This window comes from Geospiza fortis, unplaced genomic scaffold (genome assembly GCF_000277835.1).
Source record: "Geospiza fortis unplaced genomic scaffold, GeoFor_1.0 scaffold130, whole genome shotgun sequence".
NCBI classification, from domain to species: domain Eukaryota; kingdom Metazoa; phylum Chordata; class Aves; order Passeriformes; family Thraupidae; genus Geospiza; species Geospiza fortis.
The window spans coordinates 3,928,506-3,949,573 of NW_005054300.1; the positions used below are offsets into that span (position 1 = coordinate 3,928,506).

Below are 21,068 nucleotides of genomic sequence, written 5' to 3' on the forward strand. Positions count from 1 at the left end.
GCTTTTCCTGCTAGGGACGGAGTTGGATGATGTGAAACGTTTGCTGAAAGGAAGTCGATCTGCCAGCTGCAGCCCTACTCGGTCATCATCCGGTACCCTCCCGATACCGAAAAAGGCCGTGGTGGAGACAAAGATGGTCACTGAGAGCTCTCAGTCAGGTACTTGCCATTAGCAATGTTGCAGTCATTCCAAACAGCATTTGCCATAAAAAGTACTCAGTTGTTAAGAACATCCAGATAAGAATACATGGTTTTCCTGTACAGAAAAAGGGTCAGAATGCTGAAAAACTGTCCAGGTATTGCTATAACAAGAGCCATCTTGGGTATCTTTCTAGTGACTAGTCTAATTTCCAAATAAATGAGTCCATTCTTTCTGCCACCAGTTTCAGTTCAGAGGTATTTCTAGCAGAGATAAGAGCTCTAAGCAAATGTGTCTAAGAGCGATTTGATCTCTTATCTCCAAGTGAGACGGAGAGATAGGACTGTAGACAGCATTTCAGTGAGTGATTTATTCGCCATTCCATTTCATAATAACTCATCAGGAGCTGTATGAGATGACAAGGGGGAATGGCTTCAAACTAAAATAGGGCAGGCTTTGATCAGATGTTAGGAAGAAATTCTTTACTTTGAGAGTGGCGAGGCACTGGCACAGGCTGCCCAGAGAAGTTGTGGATGGCCCATCCCTGGAAGTGTTCCAGGCCAGAATGGATGAGACTTTCAACAACTTGGTCTACTCCAAGATGTCCCTACCTATAGCAAGAGGTTGGAACTAGATTATCTTTGAGGTCCCTTTAATCCCAAACCATTCTGTGATTCTATAGCTGAAGTGGTACTTAAAATACTACAACCTTTTTTAGTTATTTATACATCTCACAACAGGGCTTGAGGATTCCATTGTCTTCCATCAATGTCTAAAAACAATATATTTTGTCTTACTCATAGCTCTAATCCTGTCTAAAATAGAATTTTAGTCCAGTACACTAGTGAACCAATCAGAGACATGTGGGAAGCAAAAGCCATACGTCCCATGGCCCAGGGTGATTTATTAATGGAATGGCAGACTGGGGTGGTTTATTCCATAATGAAAATCTCTTCAAGGTGTTTTGTGAATGATCATGCTATTAGGTCAATCTATATTCCATTGGTTAAAATTTGTGTGGGCTGTAATCAGCTGACCATTTGAGGTCAGTTATGCCATGCTAACCTGGAGTCATTGGGGTGACTCTACAAGGGTAATTGAAATGTAAATTGTTTGCCCTATAAACCTGCAGTGCATGCTAAGCCACAAGCCTGGCCTTGTTGAAAACCACTTCTGTCTGCTTGGTTTTTGCAGTGTCAGGGACATATGACACAACCATACTGAATACTGCCCTCCCTTCATACATGTGGTCCTCCACTCTGCCTGCTGGGTCTTCCCTTGGTGGATACCATAACAGCTCTTCCTTGATCAATGCCATGTCTCACTCTACAGGATCAGGTATGCTCCCTAAATTGCCCAGGTTTGAAGGATGGAACTATCCTGAAACTGGGTCAAAAGCAGGTTTTTTTGCACAGCACGAACTAAAATGATGGAATAATCAAAATGGCAAGGGATATGCTTGAATTTTCTCTGTTTTTTTGTAATTTGGTGCTCTCTGCTTACACGAAATCTCAAAATCATTCTTTGTGAGATTTATTGGCCTGGCTCTCTGACTATCATTAAATTTTGATGTCATCTTTATAAAAGAGGTCAAGCTCACATTCCATATAAAAACTAGTATAGACTCAAACTAATATTGGATTATCCTGGCCCATTGTAAGAATGGCTCATATACTAAAAATATTATAAGTTTTGTGTGTTCTTACACCTGGTGAGGCCCATTTCTAAACACCAGGGATTCTGCACTCCCCAGTTGCAGAGAAAAACCACAAGCTTTATGATGGAATACTATTTAAAGCTTTACTTTCTCTCACTGTCATAAGATCTCATCTTGTCTGAGGTAGAATTTTTTTGCCTTTATCAGTTCAGTAAAAGGGTAGTTTATTGTCAAGATTTTTCCTCTGTGCCATTATTGTGCATTATCACTAGTTCCATTTACAAGTTGATTCTTAGTTTCTGGGACTGTGCCATTGACCTTTGAGTGCTAGATTTATGATTTGAGAGGAGTAATAACATTTTGCTTCCTCTTTTTGCAGTTTTTGGTGTTCCAAATAACCTGGCTCCCAGCAATCATACTCTGAATGCAGGCCTGAGCTCTTCCTCTACAGGTCAGATTTTTCTTCCCTTCACACTTTGACAGCACTGCATTTCTGGCACTGACAACTACAGTGAAATAATACCAATATACAAGTTTCTCTCCTATTCCTCATCTGAGCGTCAGCAGCTCTTTGCCCCCACCTGCAGAAATGTCCATGCAGCCATGAGACCTCACAATGTAACTCGAGATAATGTTTTAAAATGGTCATCATTATTGTCCTGAGCCAACAATAACAATACAGCAAGGTGTGAACTAAGTTACAAAACATTTTTTGTAAGGTCTATGGTGCCTCCAGAAAGCTGGGGAAATTTGTTGGGAGAGGTCATTATTTTTGTGTCACTGGTTTTGTTTGGGTTTTAGCAGAATACCACCTGCACTGCAGGACTCATATAACCCTCATTGCAATGCTTTTCTTTGCAGTATTTGGAGTTCAAAACAATCTGTCTCCAAGCTCTTCTTCTGCAACCCAGAATGCTACAGCAGCCTCTGCAAGTCAGCAACAAAGTAAGCCTAGATAAAGTGTGAGGGTCACCAGCATGTGCTTCCTTCTCCCACCTTTTCTGTGGTGATTAGAAGGTTCATCTTGACAGAGGCCCCCTCATCACCTTCTTCTTGTGTGGCACAGTGTGGTATGAAGAGACATTGAGAAACATCTCCTCTGCTGTGCATGAGCAGGAACAGCTCCCACTGCTGATGCACTAGAAATTTGCTTGCTGGGGAAAACCGTTGATTGTTTGAGTTGTCCTAGGAGCACTGAATGAGAAAAGATTTTTGAATGTTTTGGTGTATGTAGATCCCTTGTTATCCTTCATCTCTGTAATTGTTGAATTTCTTCTTTGCAGCATATGGGATGAAGAACACTTCTCAGAGCAACACCATGGCAAGTACTGGTGCGTCTGCCTCAGCAGGTGAGTCTGTCATTGACAGGTGTTTAGGCATGGCCTCGTACAAGCATATCATAAAAATGAGTTAGAGACTCAGTGAGTGACGCTCAGGTGCGTAACTTGTCACTAGCCAAGTTTCCTACCAGTACCTTTCTGAAAAGAAGAAGAGTCAGAATCCAAGAATGAGCAAATGAACTGGTCTGATTCAGTTCTCTACAATAATTTGGATTGTTTAATTCTGAGCTGTTTCTGCTCAGCAGGCAGGAAACTGGATAGAAGAGGACACGTGTGAAATTGTACTTTATTTGAAGCCAAAACATTTGCAATGTTGCTCTTAAAAATAATTTTTCAGTTGTACCATCTTCAACCACTCAAAAATGAAGGAATTGACTTATACATTATCAGAATATGTTTTTTTAATGAGAGAAGCCTTTTGTCCTTGAACAGTCAGGATTCATCCTTTCCAGTTCTTTTCTGCAATTCTGAGAGTTACAAATTACACTTTTTTTTCTCTATATGTAAAGAAAGCCAAGTTTGCCTCGTAATCCAAGGACTCCCAAAGACAAGGCTTAAAAATAGATGCAAACACCACAGAAGTTATGATAACATTTCTAATAAATGTTTACTCCAGGTTCTGCTAGAGTAATGGAATGAGTTTCTCTGACTCCACAGGAAGTGTGCTTGAGGAACAAAGAGCTCATTGAGCAAATCACTTCTACATATGATTGAATTCCAGATGTTCCCCATTTCTGGCAGCAGGGCCTCCCCTGCTAGTGAAATGCACAAAAGAAACCTAATGACATGCACAGCTCTCCTGTTACCTTTAGTGACCAGTATCTTACAGGCTCTTTTTGTAGTGGCAATCCCAATCACAATGTGACCACCTGTTTTTATGAACAAAAGTGATGTGGCTTGTAGTTATGGGCTCAATGGCCCACACTCATCTCCTCTCTACCATCTTTTATAAATATTGCAGGAGGAACTGTTGTGAGCTCCCAGGGAGACGACATTCTGCGCAAAGACTGCAAGTTCCTGCTGCTGGAGAAGGAGAAGGCACCTGCAAAGGAAATGGAGCTCTTGGTCATGACAAAAGACACTGGCAAAGTCTTTAGTGCTTCTAACACTGGGTTTAGTGGAGGTAACATTCCTCTTTCAGGACATGTGGTTATTCTGAGGGCAGAGAAATGGAGATTGATCATAAGGGAAATAGAGTGTTCAGGGCACTACACCTAACTTGTGCATCATACAAGAACCTCTGACAGGCAGGCAACTTTTAACCATGCCAGCTGAAACCTGGATCTGGCTTTTGCATTTGAACCTCCAGAGTGTGCCTTGGGATATTTCACAAAGCTCAGGAGCTTTGAGAGAAAAAAAAATAGATATGGTTTAGACAGCAGAGCTATTGTGTCTTCCCAAGAAAAATACACCTTTAGCAATGAAAGAAGATTGGCCTGGTTTAACTTCTGTGTAATGCTTCTAATTATATTTGGTTCCTGTTCAGGATCTTTTGGAGAAGACACTTTGAAGAAAGAGAAGCAGGGATTTTCCTCATCTTATGCTACAGATACTGGCCTAAAATCAGATGCAAATGGTAAGAATTTGCTCCTGCAGAAATGCAACACAGCTTTCTCCTTCTGCCTCGATTACTACCTTTCCCTTTCAAGCCCACACTCTAAATTTTGTCCTGCACAGAAAGACTGGTAAAACCTCTTTTACTGTTGTTAAAACAGGAGGGCTGAAATCCATGCCAAAACGGGACAAAGAAACTTATGCAGGTAAGTGATGCCACTCAGACTTTCATTGGAAGAAGCACCAAAGCACAATACACAAAAAAGCAGTTGTTCTTGAGGGACGTGAGTGGTCTCTGAGCAATGAATCAGAGGGAGGGAATGTTCAGGAGGCTACCAGAGAAATTGGTACCAGTGATTTGATTGTAGATAAGTGCACAGTTGGGTTATTTTTGCATGACTAGAGAAAATCAGGTAGCTGACAGTCCCCCTGCTACTGGGACAGATTTATGAGGAAGAGAGGGCTCAGACAGACCATGCTGGCTATTGCTGTCATTTATGGCTCAGATCTGTACAAAAAATTTACCCCCATGTGATCATGTTTTCCAGCTATTTTAAAATGCACGAGTGTTTTTGTCCCCTGTTTAAATTCCCTTTGGAAATAGTGTTCCCAACTTCCACAGGGACTAGAATTACACTCACCATGTGCACAGAGTGGCATAAAGATTTTTCCACATCGCTTTGTATAATGGATCAGGCCTTGATGTCCTTATTGTAAGAGATTCTTAACTCTGAAGTCAAGGAACTCTTCATTAACTGGGAGATTGCTCCCTCCCTCTTTCAGAAATACGAAGTGGTGATGCAGGAGGTGCAATTGGATCAGCACCATCCTGGTGTCCTTGTGGTTCCTGCTGTAGCTGGTGGAAATGGCTCCTGGGTTTGCTTCTAGCCTGGTTGTTTCTCCTTGGATTGCTTTTTGGACTCATTGCTCTGGGTAAGAAATAACTGAGGAAAAAATGTGGAATGGTATGGAATGACAAAGGGTTTAAGCTGGGAACAAGCCCAAGCACCAGAGATATCAAGCCAGAGAACTGAGAGAAACATTCAGCTTGATGGTGACTTGCCACTGAGATATTACAAATTGACAGGAAGAAGGGATAAGGAATACAGTCTTTGTTAAGGAGTTATATAGTCTTGGGGTGAGTAGGATAGGAAAGCTCCTGAGATCTGAGGTCTACTGCTAAGACTGACAGATTCCAAAGCTGTCATTTAAATTCCAGATATCCCTTCTGGGGAGGAAAAAAGAAAAAAAGAATTCTGCAAAACTCAGTGGCCATAGCTACGTGACACAGTGTTGCCATGTTCCTATGATAGCATGAGATATTTCAGGCATGCATATCTGGCAGTATGTTCCCTAGCATTTTCCTTTAACCTTCCAGCTGAAGAAGTGAGAAAGCTGAAATCTCGTGTGGAAGACCTGGAAAAAATTAATGGTGGCCTCCTGGCAATTAACCAAGGGAATTCAAAAATAGAAAAGGATGTTTCAAGAGTAGACTTTCTTCATGGTAACACACTCTCCTCAACCTTCCCATATGAAAATGAAGAGTCAGTCTGGTTGATGGTGAAGAGCAGACTGAATAAGGAAATAGAACGAGGTGAGCAGAGTCAAAAAGTGAACCCATACCTTATTTTCTATGCTACTTTTGTTAGCAAGGGAAAGGTGATTTACTTCTATTTAGCACATGATGGAAAGAGATGAACAACAGAGCAGCCAACATTCTCCTATCTTTGGAAATTTCATGTATTTATGAAAACAAATTTACTGAGGAAACTCACAAACTATACTGTGCTGCCTGTAGCCTGAAATCCAAATAGATGCATCCTTGTTCTTGAAATGAGTAGCTACTCTGCTGTATAATGAGCTCTAACAGCCCCTTCACTTCCTGTTACAGGCTACTTCCGAGGGGAGAGAGGAGAACGTGGTGAGAAAGGTACAGCCATATAGTCCTTCTCTTCCCCTGTCCAATTCCTTGGCTCTGGCAATGCACAGTTTTGTAGAAGACAAAATGAATGACATGGATGTCTCTTGATTAGTTTTTTTTTTTTTCCACTTTTCTCAGGTGACATGGGAATACAAGGTCCCAAAGGTAAGTCTGGAGTTACCTGCTTTCTCAAGTAGATTGGCAGCCTGTCATAGGGTCGGGGTAGAAAATGTTTTTTTGTTACTCCAGAATTTGGAGAAGCTGATTCCAGTTATCTGTTAGTTCAGATATTGCTGTGAAGGTTGGGGTTTTCTCCTGTTTTCTGGTCAAAGAAAATTTTAGAGTTCATAGTAGAAGAGATAACAGATCTCGCTTTGAATCTAGAAGCCCCTTTCGCCTGGATGAAAGTCATTCCTGAAGCCAGGCTCTACCTGGTTTAATCACAGAGTGCTTCAGTGCCCAGAGGGTTTTGCATAGTGTGAATGATTCAATTATCTGCATAAATACAAGGGAGACAATTGCTGGAGGCGCTAGAACTTGTAAATATTCCAGGAACATAAACTTCTTTTTATGAGGGTGAGGGTTAGCCAAAGTGATAAAAAGAGAAAATTTATTCCCCACTGACTGTCTCTTTGTTTCTGTCTATAGGTGATCGAGGACTTCCTGGTGTCCCAGGTGGGCTATAGTTCAATTCTCCTTTAAGGGAGGACATTTATTTACATTACTGTAGGCAAGAACAAATTCTGCACTTTCTTGCAAAATTCCTTGAACTTAGCTCAAGGTGGTTCTCTGAAGAGTCAATATTTAGCATAGATTAAGTCACTTGATTAATACCTTGGTGCTGAGCTACAGACACAGCTCAGAGACTTGGTTACAAGCTAAGCCTTGGCCAGACTTCCCCTTAGTTGAACATGCTGAATTTGGGGTTGTGAAGATTCTAGTCTAGCACTGAAAGAGTCCTACAGCTGCATAAATACTTGTTCAGCTTTCTTGTGCTTTTATATGTATTGTGTTCTTCTAAAGAGATAAAGTACCCACCTTATGAGTAATATATTCTTTACCCCGTAGAATTAATCTCTCCAGGCTTGAGATTTCCCTAAGTTTCATGTTATTGTTTTATGGTACATAGTCAAGAATTCTGAATGCTTACTGTGTTTTCTTTCCAGGCGTTCCTGGTCCAATTGGGCATGCAGGACCAGAAGGACCAAAAGGCCAGAAGGGAAGCATGGGTGAGTATTTCTGTCAGTGCTGTGAGTCATTCACAACTGACTGACACGTGGCACAGGAATACAGACACCTGGCTGGTGTGATTATTGCCTTCCCCAGTGGAGATGGCCATGGATCCTTTTGCCCAAGGCCTCCCTCCCACAGACACCTGGTTTTACAAGGCTTTTGTTTCCTGTAGGTGAGCCTGGCATGGAAGGTCCCATGGGACAGAGAGGTAGAGAAGGGATGCCAGGGCCTCGAGGGGAGCCAGGACCACCTGGATTTGGAGAAAAAGGAGACAGAGGTAGGAACCAAGTGTCTTGTTGTTGGATAAGACAGAGAAGGACAAAAGCAAGAGTTTGATCCTGATTAATTGAACACCTCAGTGATAAAATTTGATTTCACTATTCAAATTCAGATTTCATATCTATACATTTCCCAGCACAGATTAATATGTCCTTAGGGATTATTTTTTTGTCAGACTTATAAGGGGTAAACAAGGATTGCTTTGGTTTCCCAATCTTACAGTCAAGTTTGAGTCTGACAGAACCAAAATCACTTCACTATCAAGGTTATTTTCTTCCCTGTTATCCAGATCATCAAAGCTGAGGAATTCGTCTTGCTAAAGCCCAGAGAGCTCATATTCTTCTCTTGGACAGTGCATATCTATTTGGGTGTTTTGGACTGATGAGCAGATTATTCATGACACTTACCAGAGAAAGAATAACAGTAAATAGAATAATGGAAAAATGGGACCATGGCAGTATTCTACCATGTCTATTTGTGCTCTTATTTTGCAGGTGCTATTGGTGAGCCGGGTCCTCCAGGGCCACCTGGACCCCCAGGTTCTACTGGCCTAAAAGGTAAATGTGAAAATGGAGAGAGAACACCTAACAGAGAGGTTAGGGGTAAATGAGCGCTCCAGCTGTCTCATTTCACTTGTGTTGCTCTGCAGTAACCAGAAAAGTGAACTAATAGTCTGAAGCACATATCCCAGCATCTCAGCTGAGATAGATGGCTTGGGTCTCTTTACCTAAGTGGAAAACATTTCTTCAATGTCACAAGGACTAAGTTTTCTAAATTTGTTGTCCTGGTTTTGAGAATGCCAGTAATGCAAATTCTTCTGGTGGCTGGGGAACTTCCAGTCCACTAAACACCTGTTGGGTTGTGGATGCTGTTGGGCAAACTGAAAGTAATTTGATAATTTTCTAATTGTGGTGTTACTAAAAGAAAATCTATGTTCCTTACAGGTCTGATGGGTTCTCCAGGCCCACAAGGTCCTCCAGGTGAGTGCTGTATTCCTTTGCTGTGGCATCTAGAGACTGGGGAGAACAAAAACAGAGTAACAGCTTCTCATAGTTTTTCTGCTTCAGTGATGCATTGTGGTGAGTGGGATGAATGAAAACCCTCCATCTCATTTTTCTGCAGGTCCTCCTGGCCTACAAGGATTTAGAGGTGAAGCAGGACTCCCAGGTGCTAAAGGTAACTTTCTCTTCCTCCTGGCAATTAAAGCAGCACTCGCTGAGGTGCTTTTCTAGCACTGCTCTGAGCAGCAGATGTGATCTGACCATGTCACATTTTGATTCTATGGGCAAAGAAAAGTATAAGACTGAAGAAAAGGGAGGCAAACCAAAACTTAGTCAGTGATTGCTAGCAAATATTGAGAAATGCAGGTAAAAATAGCAGTCTAAGAGAGGAAAAACAGTTGTGTGGATGGAGCAGTGTTAAAGGAAAAGAATTTCCAGTATGAGTTTGGTAACCCAGAATCTGTATTTCCCTTGAGATTTTTCATGCATTAAATGCCTTTCCCTTATGATTTGTTACTACTATTGTTCAATCATCCATATCTCTTTCAGGTGAAAAAGGAGCCAGTGGACCCCCTGGACCCAAAGGTATGTTGACCAATTAGGTATTCTTTTGTGGTTAATTTTCTTTAGATTCCTTTAGATATGGATACTGTCCATGGGTTTTATCCTTATCCATCTTTGGCTTTTTCTTCTGTGCTCTTGTCAGAAAGCAGGCTTTATTTTCTCTGATGGAAACATTTTACATTGAAGCAATCTCACAGAATTTGTCCCTTTTTTCTACCACAGGTGATCAGGGTGAGAAGGGTTCTCGTGGAATGACAGGTCAGTAGATTGAAATACTGGAGTAACAGCCAACCTAATAAAAGTATAGCCCAGCCAATCCCAGTAGGCTTTCTGAAACACTATAATGATGTTACTGGTTATAGTAGTTTTATTTTTGCACCAAAATTATAAACAAATAGATCCCATTCTTGATTCCAGTCTTTGGTATTTAGCTTTAGGAAAATCCTCCCTCACATGCCCTGTATTCACATCACTTGAGCTTTTCTAATGCCCAGAGACAGTTGTGAATCATGAGGCCTGAACATCCTGTCAGTGCTGGTTTTCAGTTGCAAAGCAGCAAATATTGCCGACAGAATTGTCCAAGAGTTGTTTGATTCATTTTCATACTATTTTGCTACAGGTGAACAAGGCTCAAGAGGAATACCAGGACCTCCAGGAGAGCCAGGGGCTAAAGGACCTGCAGGTGGGTACCAGAAGGCAGCTGTATTTATATGGGAGGCAATGTCATTACCACCCAGATTGTGTTTCTGTGAGCACAGACAAGGAAACAGTATGGGAGTGGAATCATGCTTGTTGTGATCCTAGGCCTTACCTTTAGACAGCTGGTTAGTCTGTACACTCCAAAAAAATGTCCTACAGTTAAGTTTTGAATGAATGCTTCCTGGACCTTCAGTAACTGCAACCAAGGTTTCTTTCAGATACAAGGTAATGAAAAGCCACACTTAGGGTTAGGGCTGTGCTCCACTTTGGAGGAAGACAGGATAACTGTGGTACTGTTTCAGAAGTCCTGACAATCTCTTTCTTTGGACAGGACAAGCTGGTCGTGATGGACAGCCGGGTGAAAAAGGTAAGGACTTCTTCCTTTGAGGTAGAAGTGCAGGTACTTTCTGATCTGGTAGGATTTGATTTGTAAAAGGGGTGGGAGAAAGATGACAGCAGATTCATGTTCTGGGATCTTCTGTCTAAGGACTGTAGTGTCAGCCTGTAAACATGGAACTGAGACATATAATGGAGCAGGCTGTAAACTTGTGACAGAGTTCCCTCTCTACAGAACTCTTCTGTCATTGATGTTCCCCTCCCAGACATGATGCTGGAGATGGCCACTTGGCTGTGAGAATACAATAGCTAGAAAGTGCTGCAGGACAGTAAAGCTTGAATGGATTGGTAGATTGTATGTCAATGACTTCTGTCTCATTAATGGTGATTATATCCCTAGGTGAACCAGGTCTTATGGGAATGCCAGGTGCCAGAGGCCCTCCAGGACCCACTGGAGATGCTGGAGAGCCAGGTAAAAGCATAGAGAGAACAAAAATGCTTTTTGCTCAGTCAGGAACACGGATGCATTTGTCAGTTTCCAGTCTTAATTTGAATTTAAGTCTGGCAGAGGATCTCTGTATTCTTAAGGTGGTGATGAAAGGAAAATACATAGAGATTCTCGACCCCTTATGATCACAAAATTGCCCACAGTGCAAACATCAGCTGCTATGAGCTGATTTACATACCAGTTGCTAGGCCAGTTTCCACCACTTTGGGAATTGTGTGCTATAATTTCACATAAATGGAATATTTTTCTCCCTGTCTGTCCTTTTCCCATATGAAATTTTTTAGACATCTTAAGAGATTTTGCCTTTTTCTGACAGGTCTTACAGGACCCCAAGGACCGCCAGGTAGGCTTTTTCATATTCCAGTGTATCAATGACACACTTTAATTTGGGTTCAAAAACCCTTGTAATTTTCCCTCTGTGGTGCTCAGGGTTTCCAAAGTGATATACCAAGGTTTCCACATCTTTTTTGGCTTTTGTGACAGGCTTTGCACAAGATGTGTGATTTTTGAGCAATGCAAGGCTTTTGAGTGTTGAAATTTTGCCTTTCCCCACAACATAACATTTCAGTTCCCCATGCATCACTGAAAAGTCCTTCTTGTCAGCAGCAGAAACAGAAGGGAGAGGATGTAGCAATAGAGATGTAAACAGAGGATGTGACACCTGTAAGCAGAGGTGGTTGTGGGGGGACAGTTCAACAGGGAATTCATCCAGGAGCCTCAGGACAGGTAGCAGTACCTAGAAGTTGCTGCAGATAAATCTGTGAAGCAGTGTCATCATCCGGAGAGCAGAGGGACCAGGGAAGCCCAAGGACACAACCAGCTCAGTCTGTTCCTCCACTGGCTTATAAAGTCCTCAGAAACCTGCTTATAACGGCTGAAAGCTGGGGTCTTGAGTGGGGAGCTCCTTCTGTAAACTCACAAGTGAAACAGCTGGGGTACTTGAAAAACATACAGCGAACAATATTTGCACTATTTTAAATTGGTTGTCTACCTCATATTAGGACTTCCAGGCAACCCAGGCCGACCAGGGGATAAAGGTGAGTTTTATTTCTTCCCTAATGCTCATTTTCTCTCTAAAGATTTCGTTTTAGCAAGGATTAGCTGCTCCACTCACAAGTCCCTGGATCAACAGTGGCATCTAGTGGTTTTGGGAAGGGAAGGTTTGAGAAGCACGGTAGGCAAAGCTTCCCTGAGCATACACAGAGGGCAGTGGGGACATCTGCTGAGGGACTTGGCATGGCAGCTCTCCTCTGAACAAGCCTCTGAAGCCCGGTTCTGCCTGAGATGCCTGGTGACTGCAGTGGAAGCTGTGTGCCTGCCTCGGATAATTCAAGCTATTGCCTATGCTGGCAGATGTAGTGCTTGGAAAGCTGATCAGAGGGCTTCTCTGGATTAGCACAGCTCTCTTGCTTCCCCCCTGACCTTCTAGTGCTGTGACTTTTCAGACGAGATCAAGGGCAGAAGGAACAGAAACTACATGCTTAATAGTACAATGTCATTGAGCCTATTATAGCATTTACCTGCCCCCCTAAAAAGAAGCTCAACTTTTATATCTTTGTTTTCCTAGGAGAACCTGGAGCTCCAGGAAAAGTCATAAGTGCAGGTATGTAGTTCTGTGAGGGGTCACACTTCTGATTTAGGAGGGTTTTCTCTGAGGTTTTTTGTGCCTCCTCAATTCATCTTGACTGTATGTCAGACTTGTACTGGGGCTCCCTGTGCTGAGAGAATATATGTGCCATAGATGTGGTATTCCTTAAGCATAGATTTTTACACATTCATTGGATGTGTGAATATAAGTGTCTGTGTGCAAATCTATGTGTTTGTTTTTCAGAGGGTTCATCAACTATTGCTCTGCCAGGCCCACCAGGGCCCCCAGGCCCACCTGGCCCCACTGGTCCTCCAGGTGTTCCAGGTGAGTACTGATGAGTACAAAGTAGTGATAAGTCAAATCCAGGGACTAGAATCAAGCTCTTTCACTGCTCAGGAAGGCAGGCTTGTGTCTAATCCCTTTCCCAGAATTGTTGCTGAAATTAGGAAGTGCTTGTTTTCCAGCCTCAGCTTTGAGCTCAAGGCAGCAGAACTCAGAACTCCCACTCAAGCATCTGTAAATCTTTCTCACACACACACACACACACTGGCTGTGCATGAGCTTGGGCCTCAGACTTCTCTGTCCCAGTCATACACTGCCCTCCAGCATGCTGGTGTCAGGCAGCAGAGTTCCTGAGCCTGATTCTCATGGCACTTTCTGCCTGGGGCTAGTCCTGGAGCTGGTTTGGCAGAGGCAGTCTCAGTTTGCAGTATGGAATGTGAGAGGAGAGTTAGGCCTTTTGCATTCCTTTTCTCTTGTGGTCAGTGGCATTCTGGTTACTTCCCCAGTCCAAGAGGCACCAAGCATTTTAATTGCCACAGGATGGAAATTCAAGTAATATATGGGGCATTGATTAATTCATACCCCATAGCAATTCCATTTGTTTGTGTAGAAAATGCATTTTTTCATAGTCTCAGTTCTTATAAAAGTCCTATTGATTATTTTCTGCTATTGTAAAATACAGCCAGTAAAATCTAATGAAATTTGGATTTTTTCCTTTGAAACTAGGTCCTGTTGGACCAGCTGGTCTCCCTGGACAGCAAGGTACCATTTTCCTTCAGCTTTGATTGTGCTTCTTAAGAGAAAGGAATTCATTAATTTTTCTTTTTTTCTAATTCTCTAAGCCCTTGGCACATTCCCTCTCCCTTTTGTACACAGATTTCTTCCTTTCAGTTCATTTTGTTGCACTATTTGGCTTAATTAATCTAGTAAAGAATTTTTATATTTTTTTGTTTTCCCGAGGGAAGAAGAAGGGTGGTAAGAGGGTGATAAGAGTCAGTGTAATGTGGATGCTGCAAATGCTTTTTTTCTTATGCTATTTTTCCTGAAGGCTGGTATTCTAAGGCACTCCTCAAGTGCTGTTGCCTTTCTGTGATAGGGGATATAGCCCAGCTGGATACCTCCTGCCATTTTGAAAGGCAGGAGAACAAGCTAGAGCCAAATTGGGATTAATGTCACTGTGAAAGCACTGCCAGTTGGGCAGACATCTCTTAGAAAGGGCCTGAAGAGAGCTGACCCCTAAGAACCTTTCTTAGCTGGTTTTCTGTGATCCTGTTAGAGCAAACTGGGCATAATTTCCACACTTGAATGCAGTGTCCCTCAGATCTGGGGACTGAGTTCATGCTCCCAGTTCTCATAAGAACAGTCTGAACCTCTTGTCAGAGTAGGTACAAAATGTCACCCTGTCTGAGTTACATAACTCCCTTTCTGTTTCTTTTTTTTTTTCCTGGAAAAAGGTCCACGGGGTGAGAAAGGATCCCCAGGTGAGGCTGTGATAGAAACTATCAAAACAGAAGTCTCATCATTAGCATCTCAAAGTAAGTGGCCCTGCCTTTCCACTCCTTTGCCTGGAGATGTGTCAGAGCTTCAAGGCCTGCTCACAGCTACCAGGAGATGCCCCTAACTCTTTCTTCTCAATGTGACATGGGGCAAGTATGTGTGTGTGGTGGTGTGTCTGCAATGCCAGCTGCCTCTTCTTTACTCCTCATCTGTGCATCCTAAAGTCCTTTCAAAAGGAGGCAAAGGGCATCAGGCCCACATCACAGAGAGGGAAGCTGGGAATGGTGGCTGGTGAGCAGCCACTAACAGGAGAGATACAGAGGTGAGAGCTTCCAGAAACTGAGTTCACACAGGGCAGTTCCCTGTGCAATATGAGCATGGAGCCATCTGTAAGATGAGAACCAGTTTGAAAAGGCATATTAATCTAAGCAACAGAAATAATCTCTCTTCAAATTAGAGGATGAATTCACACAGGAGGAAATAAATTTTAAGATTAAAAAACGTAACATTTTGTAAAAATTTTAAAATTTTAAGATGAAAATAAGTGGAGCCGAACAGAATGGTTTAGCAACATCCCAGGAAAAGCACTTGCTCTGTGCAGCACTGTTTTGCATTACACAGAGATGTGTAATGCACTTAAGAGTTGCTTTCCTAGGATCTGGGACCTCTGCAAGTTTGCAGCAAGGTAGAAGAGGGCATAAAATTAAAAATGATCCTTGCCTGATCACCAGCTGAATGGGGCCATGTAGATTCAGACCATGCTTCAGTACTGTCCAGTTCCCCATTCAGGTGCCCTGGATCACAGCATCACTGCACTTTGAGTTTGTTCCTCAGCTTGGAGATGAGGGTACATCCCACAGTACAATCAAGATAACACAGTGCAGCTACTTGTTAAATAATGTCTGTGTTATGTTCTCCTCCCAAAACTTCTCTTCTCTTTTAAAGAATCTTTCCTCTCTTTGAAGTTCTTTCCCTCCTTCTTTAGCCTTTGAGTCCTTTGCTCTTTCAACAACCATTACTCTCCTCCCTGTATCCAATATCCTGCTCAGAGCTGTATTTTGCTTCATGTCCTAACCAAACACATCTCTCCTCTCCCTCCTCTGCTTCATCTTGGTCTTACTTAGGTCATCCAGGTCCCATCTTAGTCCACCTTTGATTGTAAGAGCTTCTAGCAGCAATATATTGACAGTTTCCATAGCAGCAGTCACTCCATAGCAACAATTTTCCCTTGTTTGTGTTTTTCTTTTGCACAGTGCTGGGAGATTTACAAGGGCGAGCAGGACCACCAGGTCCCCCTGGACCACCAGGTGTGTAACATACAGAGCTCAGCCCCTAAGCAAGGAATGCTGACACAACATGGCATGTTTCTGAGCCATGCAGTTTGCTGAGTAAATGTTCTCTAATACCGCTATTTCATTTGTCATCAGGTGAATCTGTGCAGGGACCCCCTGGACCTCGTGGTCCCCCAGGTAGGAGCTTGTTCCTCTGAAACCCAACTGGAAAGTGGGAGGTTTTTTCCAAGGCCTAGGGCTGGAAGCAGAATCTCACATAGTGGGTTTCTACCAACACAATTTCACTGCAGCAAAATGCTGCCCAACAAAGAACATTTGCTTTTGCAGAGGGTTCTAGCCAGAGTATTAATTAGTAAAAGCCATACCTTTTGGGAAGACACTCAAAGTTTTCAACTTGCCAAAGGAGGTAACTGCATTCAATTCCATATTTACTTCTTGCTTGTCCAGCCTTAACTTTCAGCTGCGGACGCATGGGGAGGTTCTTATCATGAGGAACATATCCCCATGCCCCATCCTGTAACACAGCCAGAACAGGGAAGGTGTGGGAGGACATGTGACAGGAGCAGGACCCCATTCCTTGTTCTCTGCTCAATAGGAAAAGGGAGCAGGTTAGGTGTGTGATGGGATAGGCACCCAGTACCACAAAGAAAGGAGTTTTTCTGTCCTTTTCTGCTGTGGTGGCAAATGATAGTGAAAAGTAACTACAGGGATAGATGTAGGAAGGATGTGAAGGAAACAGTGATAAGGGCCTACACTGGGAAATGCTCAAGCTAAGGTCATTGCTGGAAAGGTAGCAGCTCTTACATTTATTTGCTTACACTGCTGAGGCTGATCCTTCCTGAAGCCTTTCTGTGTCCCTTTTTCCTAGGAGAGGGATTGCCAGGACCTCCAGGCCCACCAGGGAGACCAGGATCATCCATGTCCACCTCAGGTAAGTTCTTGCCACTTATTCTGTCATCTGGTCCTGGGAATGTCCTGTTGGGGTTCCAGAGAGCACATAAATGGCTAGGACCAAGTGGAGCCAGAGAAACCTTGTTTCATGTTCTGTTGGATGTCATGAAGAAATCTCTTTATTTAAATTGCAGAAGGATTCTTCACAGGCCCACCAGGTCCACCAGGACCACCAGGCCCGAAGGGAGACCAAGGTGGGTATATCATGCTGCCTTACCAAAGTGCTAGAGGGATCTTAGCACCTTAGACTGAAAGGAAGAAAGGGCTTAGGAGCAGAAATTCCTGCCTTTCTCTGTCTATAAGAAAGCTAGCACAGATGTCACTAAGTAGGATTCCTGTCTGCTGTAAAACAAGTCAATCTTTGTCAAAGAAATTTGTTAGCCTCCAGTACTGGTGTCAAGGCAGTCTCACTGTATTCAGATCCCAGCTTTGCAAGCCCATTTATACTCAAGAACGTTCAGAACTTCAGATTTGCCATTGAAGGGGGCAGCCTTTTTGCAAAACGCACTGTGGACTAACTCAGTGCAAGGGGGTGGCCCTGTGAAGTGTAGCTCAACTATCAGCTGGCAGGAAAATGTGCACCTGCTCCCTTTACCCATTTCTCCCCTACAAATTGAAGGCAAGATGATATGCTGCAGTGTGGGCTGGGATGTTGCTGATGAGATCCTAACACTGTTCCTCTGCTTCCGTGTTCACAGGTGAACGAGGCCCACGGGGATTCACAGGTAGGGAGATATCAGTGGGTTTCAGGGTAGCTTGCCTGGGTGTACAAGTGCTCCTTCATTTCTGTGTCTCATGCAGGAGAACCGGGTGATCCTGGCCTTTCAGCATTCTCCTCCCACGGTTAGTCTGTGCCCCCTTTCCTCCTTTGAATTCATTGTCCCTGGGCTGAAATCAGGCCAAAATCCTGCTCTAGTCATTGTAATTTAATTTTACTGGAGCCAGGATTTTGTCTACATACTTTATTCCTGTGAATCTGACTCTCTTTCTGCAACTGGCAGGTGAAAGAGTCACCATACAGGGACCCCCAGGCCCACCTGGCCCACCTGGACCAAAAGGTGAAGTTTTAAAAATCTTCTTTCTTTTATTGGTGGTGGCCTCACACATCCAAGCATGGTTGAGATTAAAGGGTGGAGCAACCTAGTCCTTTGGGAGCTAGAGCTGTGCTCACCCTGCCTTTTCAGGCAAAGCAGGATCAGAGCAGTAGAATTGCTGTGAGCACAGGGCATTTGACCAGGTCACAGAAGGCCCAGGAAAGTTGCCATGGCCTCATCCTTATGCTCTTTTCCAACAAGCTGGCATTTCAAGACACTTATTGCAGGGGGGTGGGTAGTTGATTCTCTAAAAACATGTAGTTCAGCTGTTTCACATGACCAAGTATGCAACATGCAGTCACACCCATTACAAGTGTCTGTCTCCCTCACTCTTTTCCAGGTGATGCAGGTGTCCCAGGTGCACCTGGCATCCCAGGAGCATCTCGAGGTAAGAGGCCAGATCATCAGCGCTCTGATATTAAAGAGGAATGCTAATATCTGGTGGAGGCTTTGAAAAAGCTCCTTTGACTTTTACCAGTGTGGGTGCCAACCTAATGCTGATGGGGTTTCTGTTCAAAACCCCTTTTTTGCACAGCTTGCCTTAAATCAGAAAATTTAAGAATTGACAGTTTTCTTTTTCCAACTTATTGGGAATCCTTTTAAGCCAGAGTTTTGCCTCTGTGGGGACGGGTCCTTGAACTGGTGCTGCCCAGGCTGACTGGGATTGGGAGCAGCAGGGCAGTGATGTTAGACTAATGAGCTTGAGCTCTATGATCTCCATCTGTATTCTGCACAACCCTGCACTCTAGTGCACAAACCCACCAGGTCTGCCTGTACAAAGCCAGGAATGTCTCTGGACTCAGCCCTGCACAGGCTGAATTATAAGATGCTGAATTAATTTAAGACATTATACTGCCAAATACCCCATGCTCAGACTGTGTTTAAAGATGCAGGGGGAGCCCCTCCATATTCAATTTCCAATGGTGTTTCCAGGCCTATGGGAAGGGCTTAATGCAAGTACACTTCACTATCGCTTGGTCTCATGCAACTGTGCCAAAAACACTCCTTCTCCTTACAATGCTTTCTGTAGGTGGATCCAGACAAATTCAGGGACCCCCAGGACCTCCTGGGCCACCTGGTCCTCCTGGCCCAAGTGGAGGTTCATCTCAAGAGATTCAGCAGTATGTGACTGACTACCTGAAGAGTGAGTATAATAAGATTTTTGCTGTGCGTCAGCAGTTTCATGCCTATCTCTCTTTTGCTCCCAGGGGCCTTGTCCCTCTTCTATTAGAAACAACAGCCCTGCTACTCTGAGCTTATTTCTGTTGAATCCTGTGAAGTGCTGTTGTCCACTGTGGTCTCTGTAGAACTGTCCCATTCTTTGTCAGAGGAAGAGGGTCTGGTAATTGTGCATATGGTCAGTCTTCCCTCTTAGTCATGTGAGCATATCTTGGGCTTTCTACGTAGGTGACAACGTCAGACATTATTTCACTGGTGCCCAAGGCCCACCAGGCCCTCCAGGCCCACCTGGACTCATCACCACTGCAGATGGGATGACCTTGGATTATGCAGAGCTGGCTACCCGTGTCATGAGCTATATGACAAGTAAGCACCCTGTTGGTAAACTCTGTACTGTGTCATGCCCTCAGCTGAGCTTGTCCAGCACCTAGGAGGTGAGAACCAGAGGAGAAACAAGTCTTTCAATAGCAGCACCCCAACCAGGTTATTCATCTTCAGCAGTCCAGGCCCAGGACTCTACACAGCTGAGGTGTCCTCTGAGCCTTGTCCTTTTTTAATGGTTAGATTAGCTAGCAATTGCTGCTGCTTGAAAAGTCTTATATTAAGCATTTGCTGTTAGACTCTTTGACACCCCCAAAGACTCCAAACAGAGATGGCTTTGTTTAGTATATGTGTTCTCAAGTATTTGGGCGTTGTCTTGTGTGCTTGGGGCCCTCCTAAATGAGATGAAATCCCCAGAGCTTTTGGAAGTAGCCTGGAATCTGAACCAGAAATGCCCAGAGCACAGAGCTGTATGTGATGACCAGGATGTGTGAGATAGCAACTGTTTCATAGTTGGGGGCATGAGAAGGCCATTCTACCAGTTAATTCATCTGTCCTTTGTTCCTTCCTGACCCACCCTCTCACCTTCTGTCTCATACAGGCTCATGTAAAACTTTTTCATTCCCACAGGCTCTTCAGGTCGCTATGAGTCATTTTCTAGCTCTGTATCCACTACATCCATTTTGTACCAAGAACTTCTGGACTTGCTGCAAAGTAAGTGACCCTCAAGGGAAACATGGGATTGAGGGTAAAGCATCCTGGAGATCTCCCTTTCCCTTCCAGTCTCCAGTCTGCAACTGGAGTTACCTGCAACTGGAGCTGCTTCAGAGTGTTCTACTTTCCAGCTCCCCCAGTCTGTGTTCCCCCCATAGCCTTGCTGTGTTGTTGTTCTTAAGGTGAAGGGGATCCCCAACTCTGTATTCTTTTCTATACACAGTTACTGTGGGCTGACAGGTAAATCTCCAGGTTGTCATTTGTCTGTCCCTGAAGGTAATGATTTTGCTGGCCAGCACTGTGCTCCAAATAGCTCCAACTGTCACAAAGCTCAGCATGGTCTTTCCCAGCTGAGCTGCTTTTCATTCCCTTTACCCAAAAAGTTGTCCAGGGTGTCCTGAAAAAAAAACCAGACCACAGGGTGGTCCTTTAAGCCATCCAAATTCACATCCTCCTCATGCCCTTATTATAGGAGGTTCCCAGCCTTGTCATAAATGTTTCTGGCACCATATACAGGACAATTCACTCAGAAAAGAGGGAGGAAAGGAGCTTTGCATCTATAGGTTTTGATGGTTTCCTTAGTGGAGGGCACTCAGCTCACAGGCTGGGAACTCCTCACACTTGGTATCTGTGCAGCAGCTGGACAGCCTGAAAGATGTCTTTTTTCATTTCTAGGAGAAGAAATTCGTCAGTATCTCGTTGGACCTCAGGGCCCACCGGGACCTCCTGGGCCAGGGGGAGATGGAATGTCTCTGTCACTGGATTATGATGAGTTGACCAGGAGGTTTATCAGCTACTTGTCAAGTAATGGTTTTATTAGTGTGTGTTTCCCTCTGTTCCTTTGGGAGCTCAGCACATAGCTCATGCTGTCAAGTCAGTAGAAATTATTCCAGTGCTAATTGTGTGAATCCCTGTGTACA

At 43.7% G+C, this 21,068-nt stretch overlaps 1 protein-coding gene across 1 annotated transcript in view; it reads left to right on the forward strand.

Moving 5' to 3' along the window:
• COL17A1 (collagen type XVII alpha 1 chain) overlaps positions 1-21,068 on the forward strand; it is a 38,021-nt gene that overhangs the window by 11,895 nt on the left and 5,058 nt on the right. Inside the window, exons 9-49 of the mRNA XM_031064072.1 lie at positions 15-158; positions 1,333-1,476; positions 2,175-2,246; positions 2,657-2,740; positions 3,079-3,144; positions 4,097-4,258; positions 4,622-4,711; positions 4,851-4,895; positions 5,473-5,622; positions 6,068-6,283; positions 6,581-6,619; positions 6,749-6,775; positions 7,259-7,285; positions 7,777-7,839; positions 8,016-8,120; positions 8,617-8,679; positions 9,067-9,102; positions 9,245-9,298; positions 9,673-9,708; positions 9,910-9,945; positions 10,307-10,369; positions 10,718-10,753; positions 11,123-11,194; positions 11,547-11,573; positions 12,232-12,267; positions 12,798-12,833; positions 13,062-13,142; positions 13,827-13,862; positions 14,555-14,635; positions 15,851-15,904; positions 16,025-16,066; positions 16,758-16,820; positions 16,975-17,034; positions 17,539-17,565; positions 17,642-17,683; positions 17,842-17,898; positions 18,275-18,322; positions 18,965-19,078; positions 19,342-19,479; positions 20,065-20,148; positions 20,824-20,952. Coding sequence (XP_030919932.1) covers positions 15-158; positions 1,333-1,476; positions 2,175-2,246; positions 2,657-2,740; positions 3,079-3,144; positions 4,097-4,258; positions 4,622-4,711; positions 4,851-4,895; positions 5,473-5,622; positions 6,068-6,283; positions 6,581-6,619; positions 6,749-6,775; positions 7,259-7,285; positions 7,777-7,839; positions 8,016-8,120; positions 8,617-8,679; positions 9,067-9,102; positions 9,245-9,298; positions 9,673-9,708; positions 9,910-9,945; positions 10,307-10,369; positions 10,718-10,753; positions 11,123-11,194; positions 11,547-11,573; positions 12,232-12,267; positions 12,798-12,833; positions 13,062-13,142; positions 13,827-13,862; positions 14,555-14,635; positions 15,851-15,904; positions 16,025-16,066; positions 16,758-16,820; positions 16,975-17,034; positions 17,539-17,565; positions 17,642-17,683; positions 17,842-17,898; positions 18,275-18,322; positions 18,965-19,078; positions 19,342-19,479; positions 20,065-20,148; positions 20,824-20,952 — 2,985 coding nt within the window. The remainder of the gene's footprint in view (positions 1-14; positions 159-1,332; positions 1,477-2,174; positions 2,247-2,656; positions 2,741-3,078; positions 3,145-4,096; positions 4,259-4,621; positions 4,712-4,850; positions 4,896-5,472; positions 5,623-6,067; positions 6,284-6,580; positions 6,620-6,748; positions 6,776-7,258; positions 7,286-7,776; positions 7,840-8,015; positions 8,121-8,616; positions 8,680-9,066; positions 9,103-9,244; positions 9,299-9,672; positions 9,709-9,909; positions 9,946-10,306; positions 10,370-10,717; positions 10,754-11,122; positions 11,195-11,546; positions 11,574-12,231; positions 12,268-12,797; positions 12,834-13,061; positions 13,143-13,826; positions 13,863-14,554; positions 14,636-15,850; positions 15,905-16,024; positions 16,067-16,757; positions 16,821-16,974; positions 17,035-17,538; positions 17,566-17,641; positions 17,684-17,841; positions 17,899-18,274; positions 18,323-18,964; positions 19,079-19,341; positions 19,480-20,064; positions 20,149-20,823; positions 20,953-21,068) is intronic.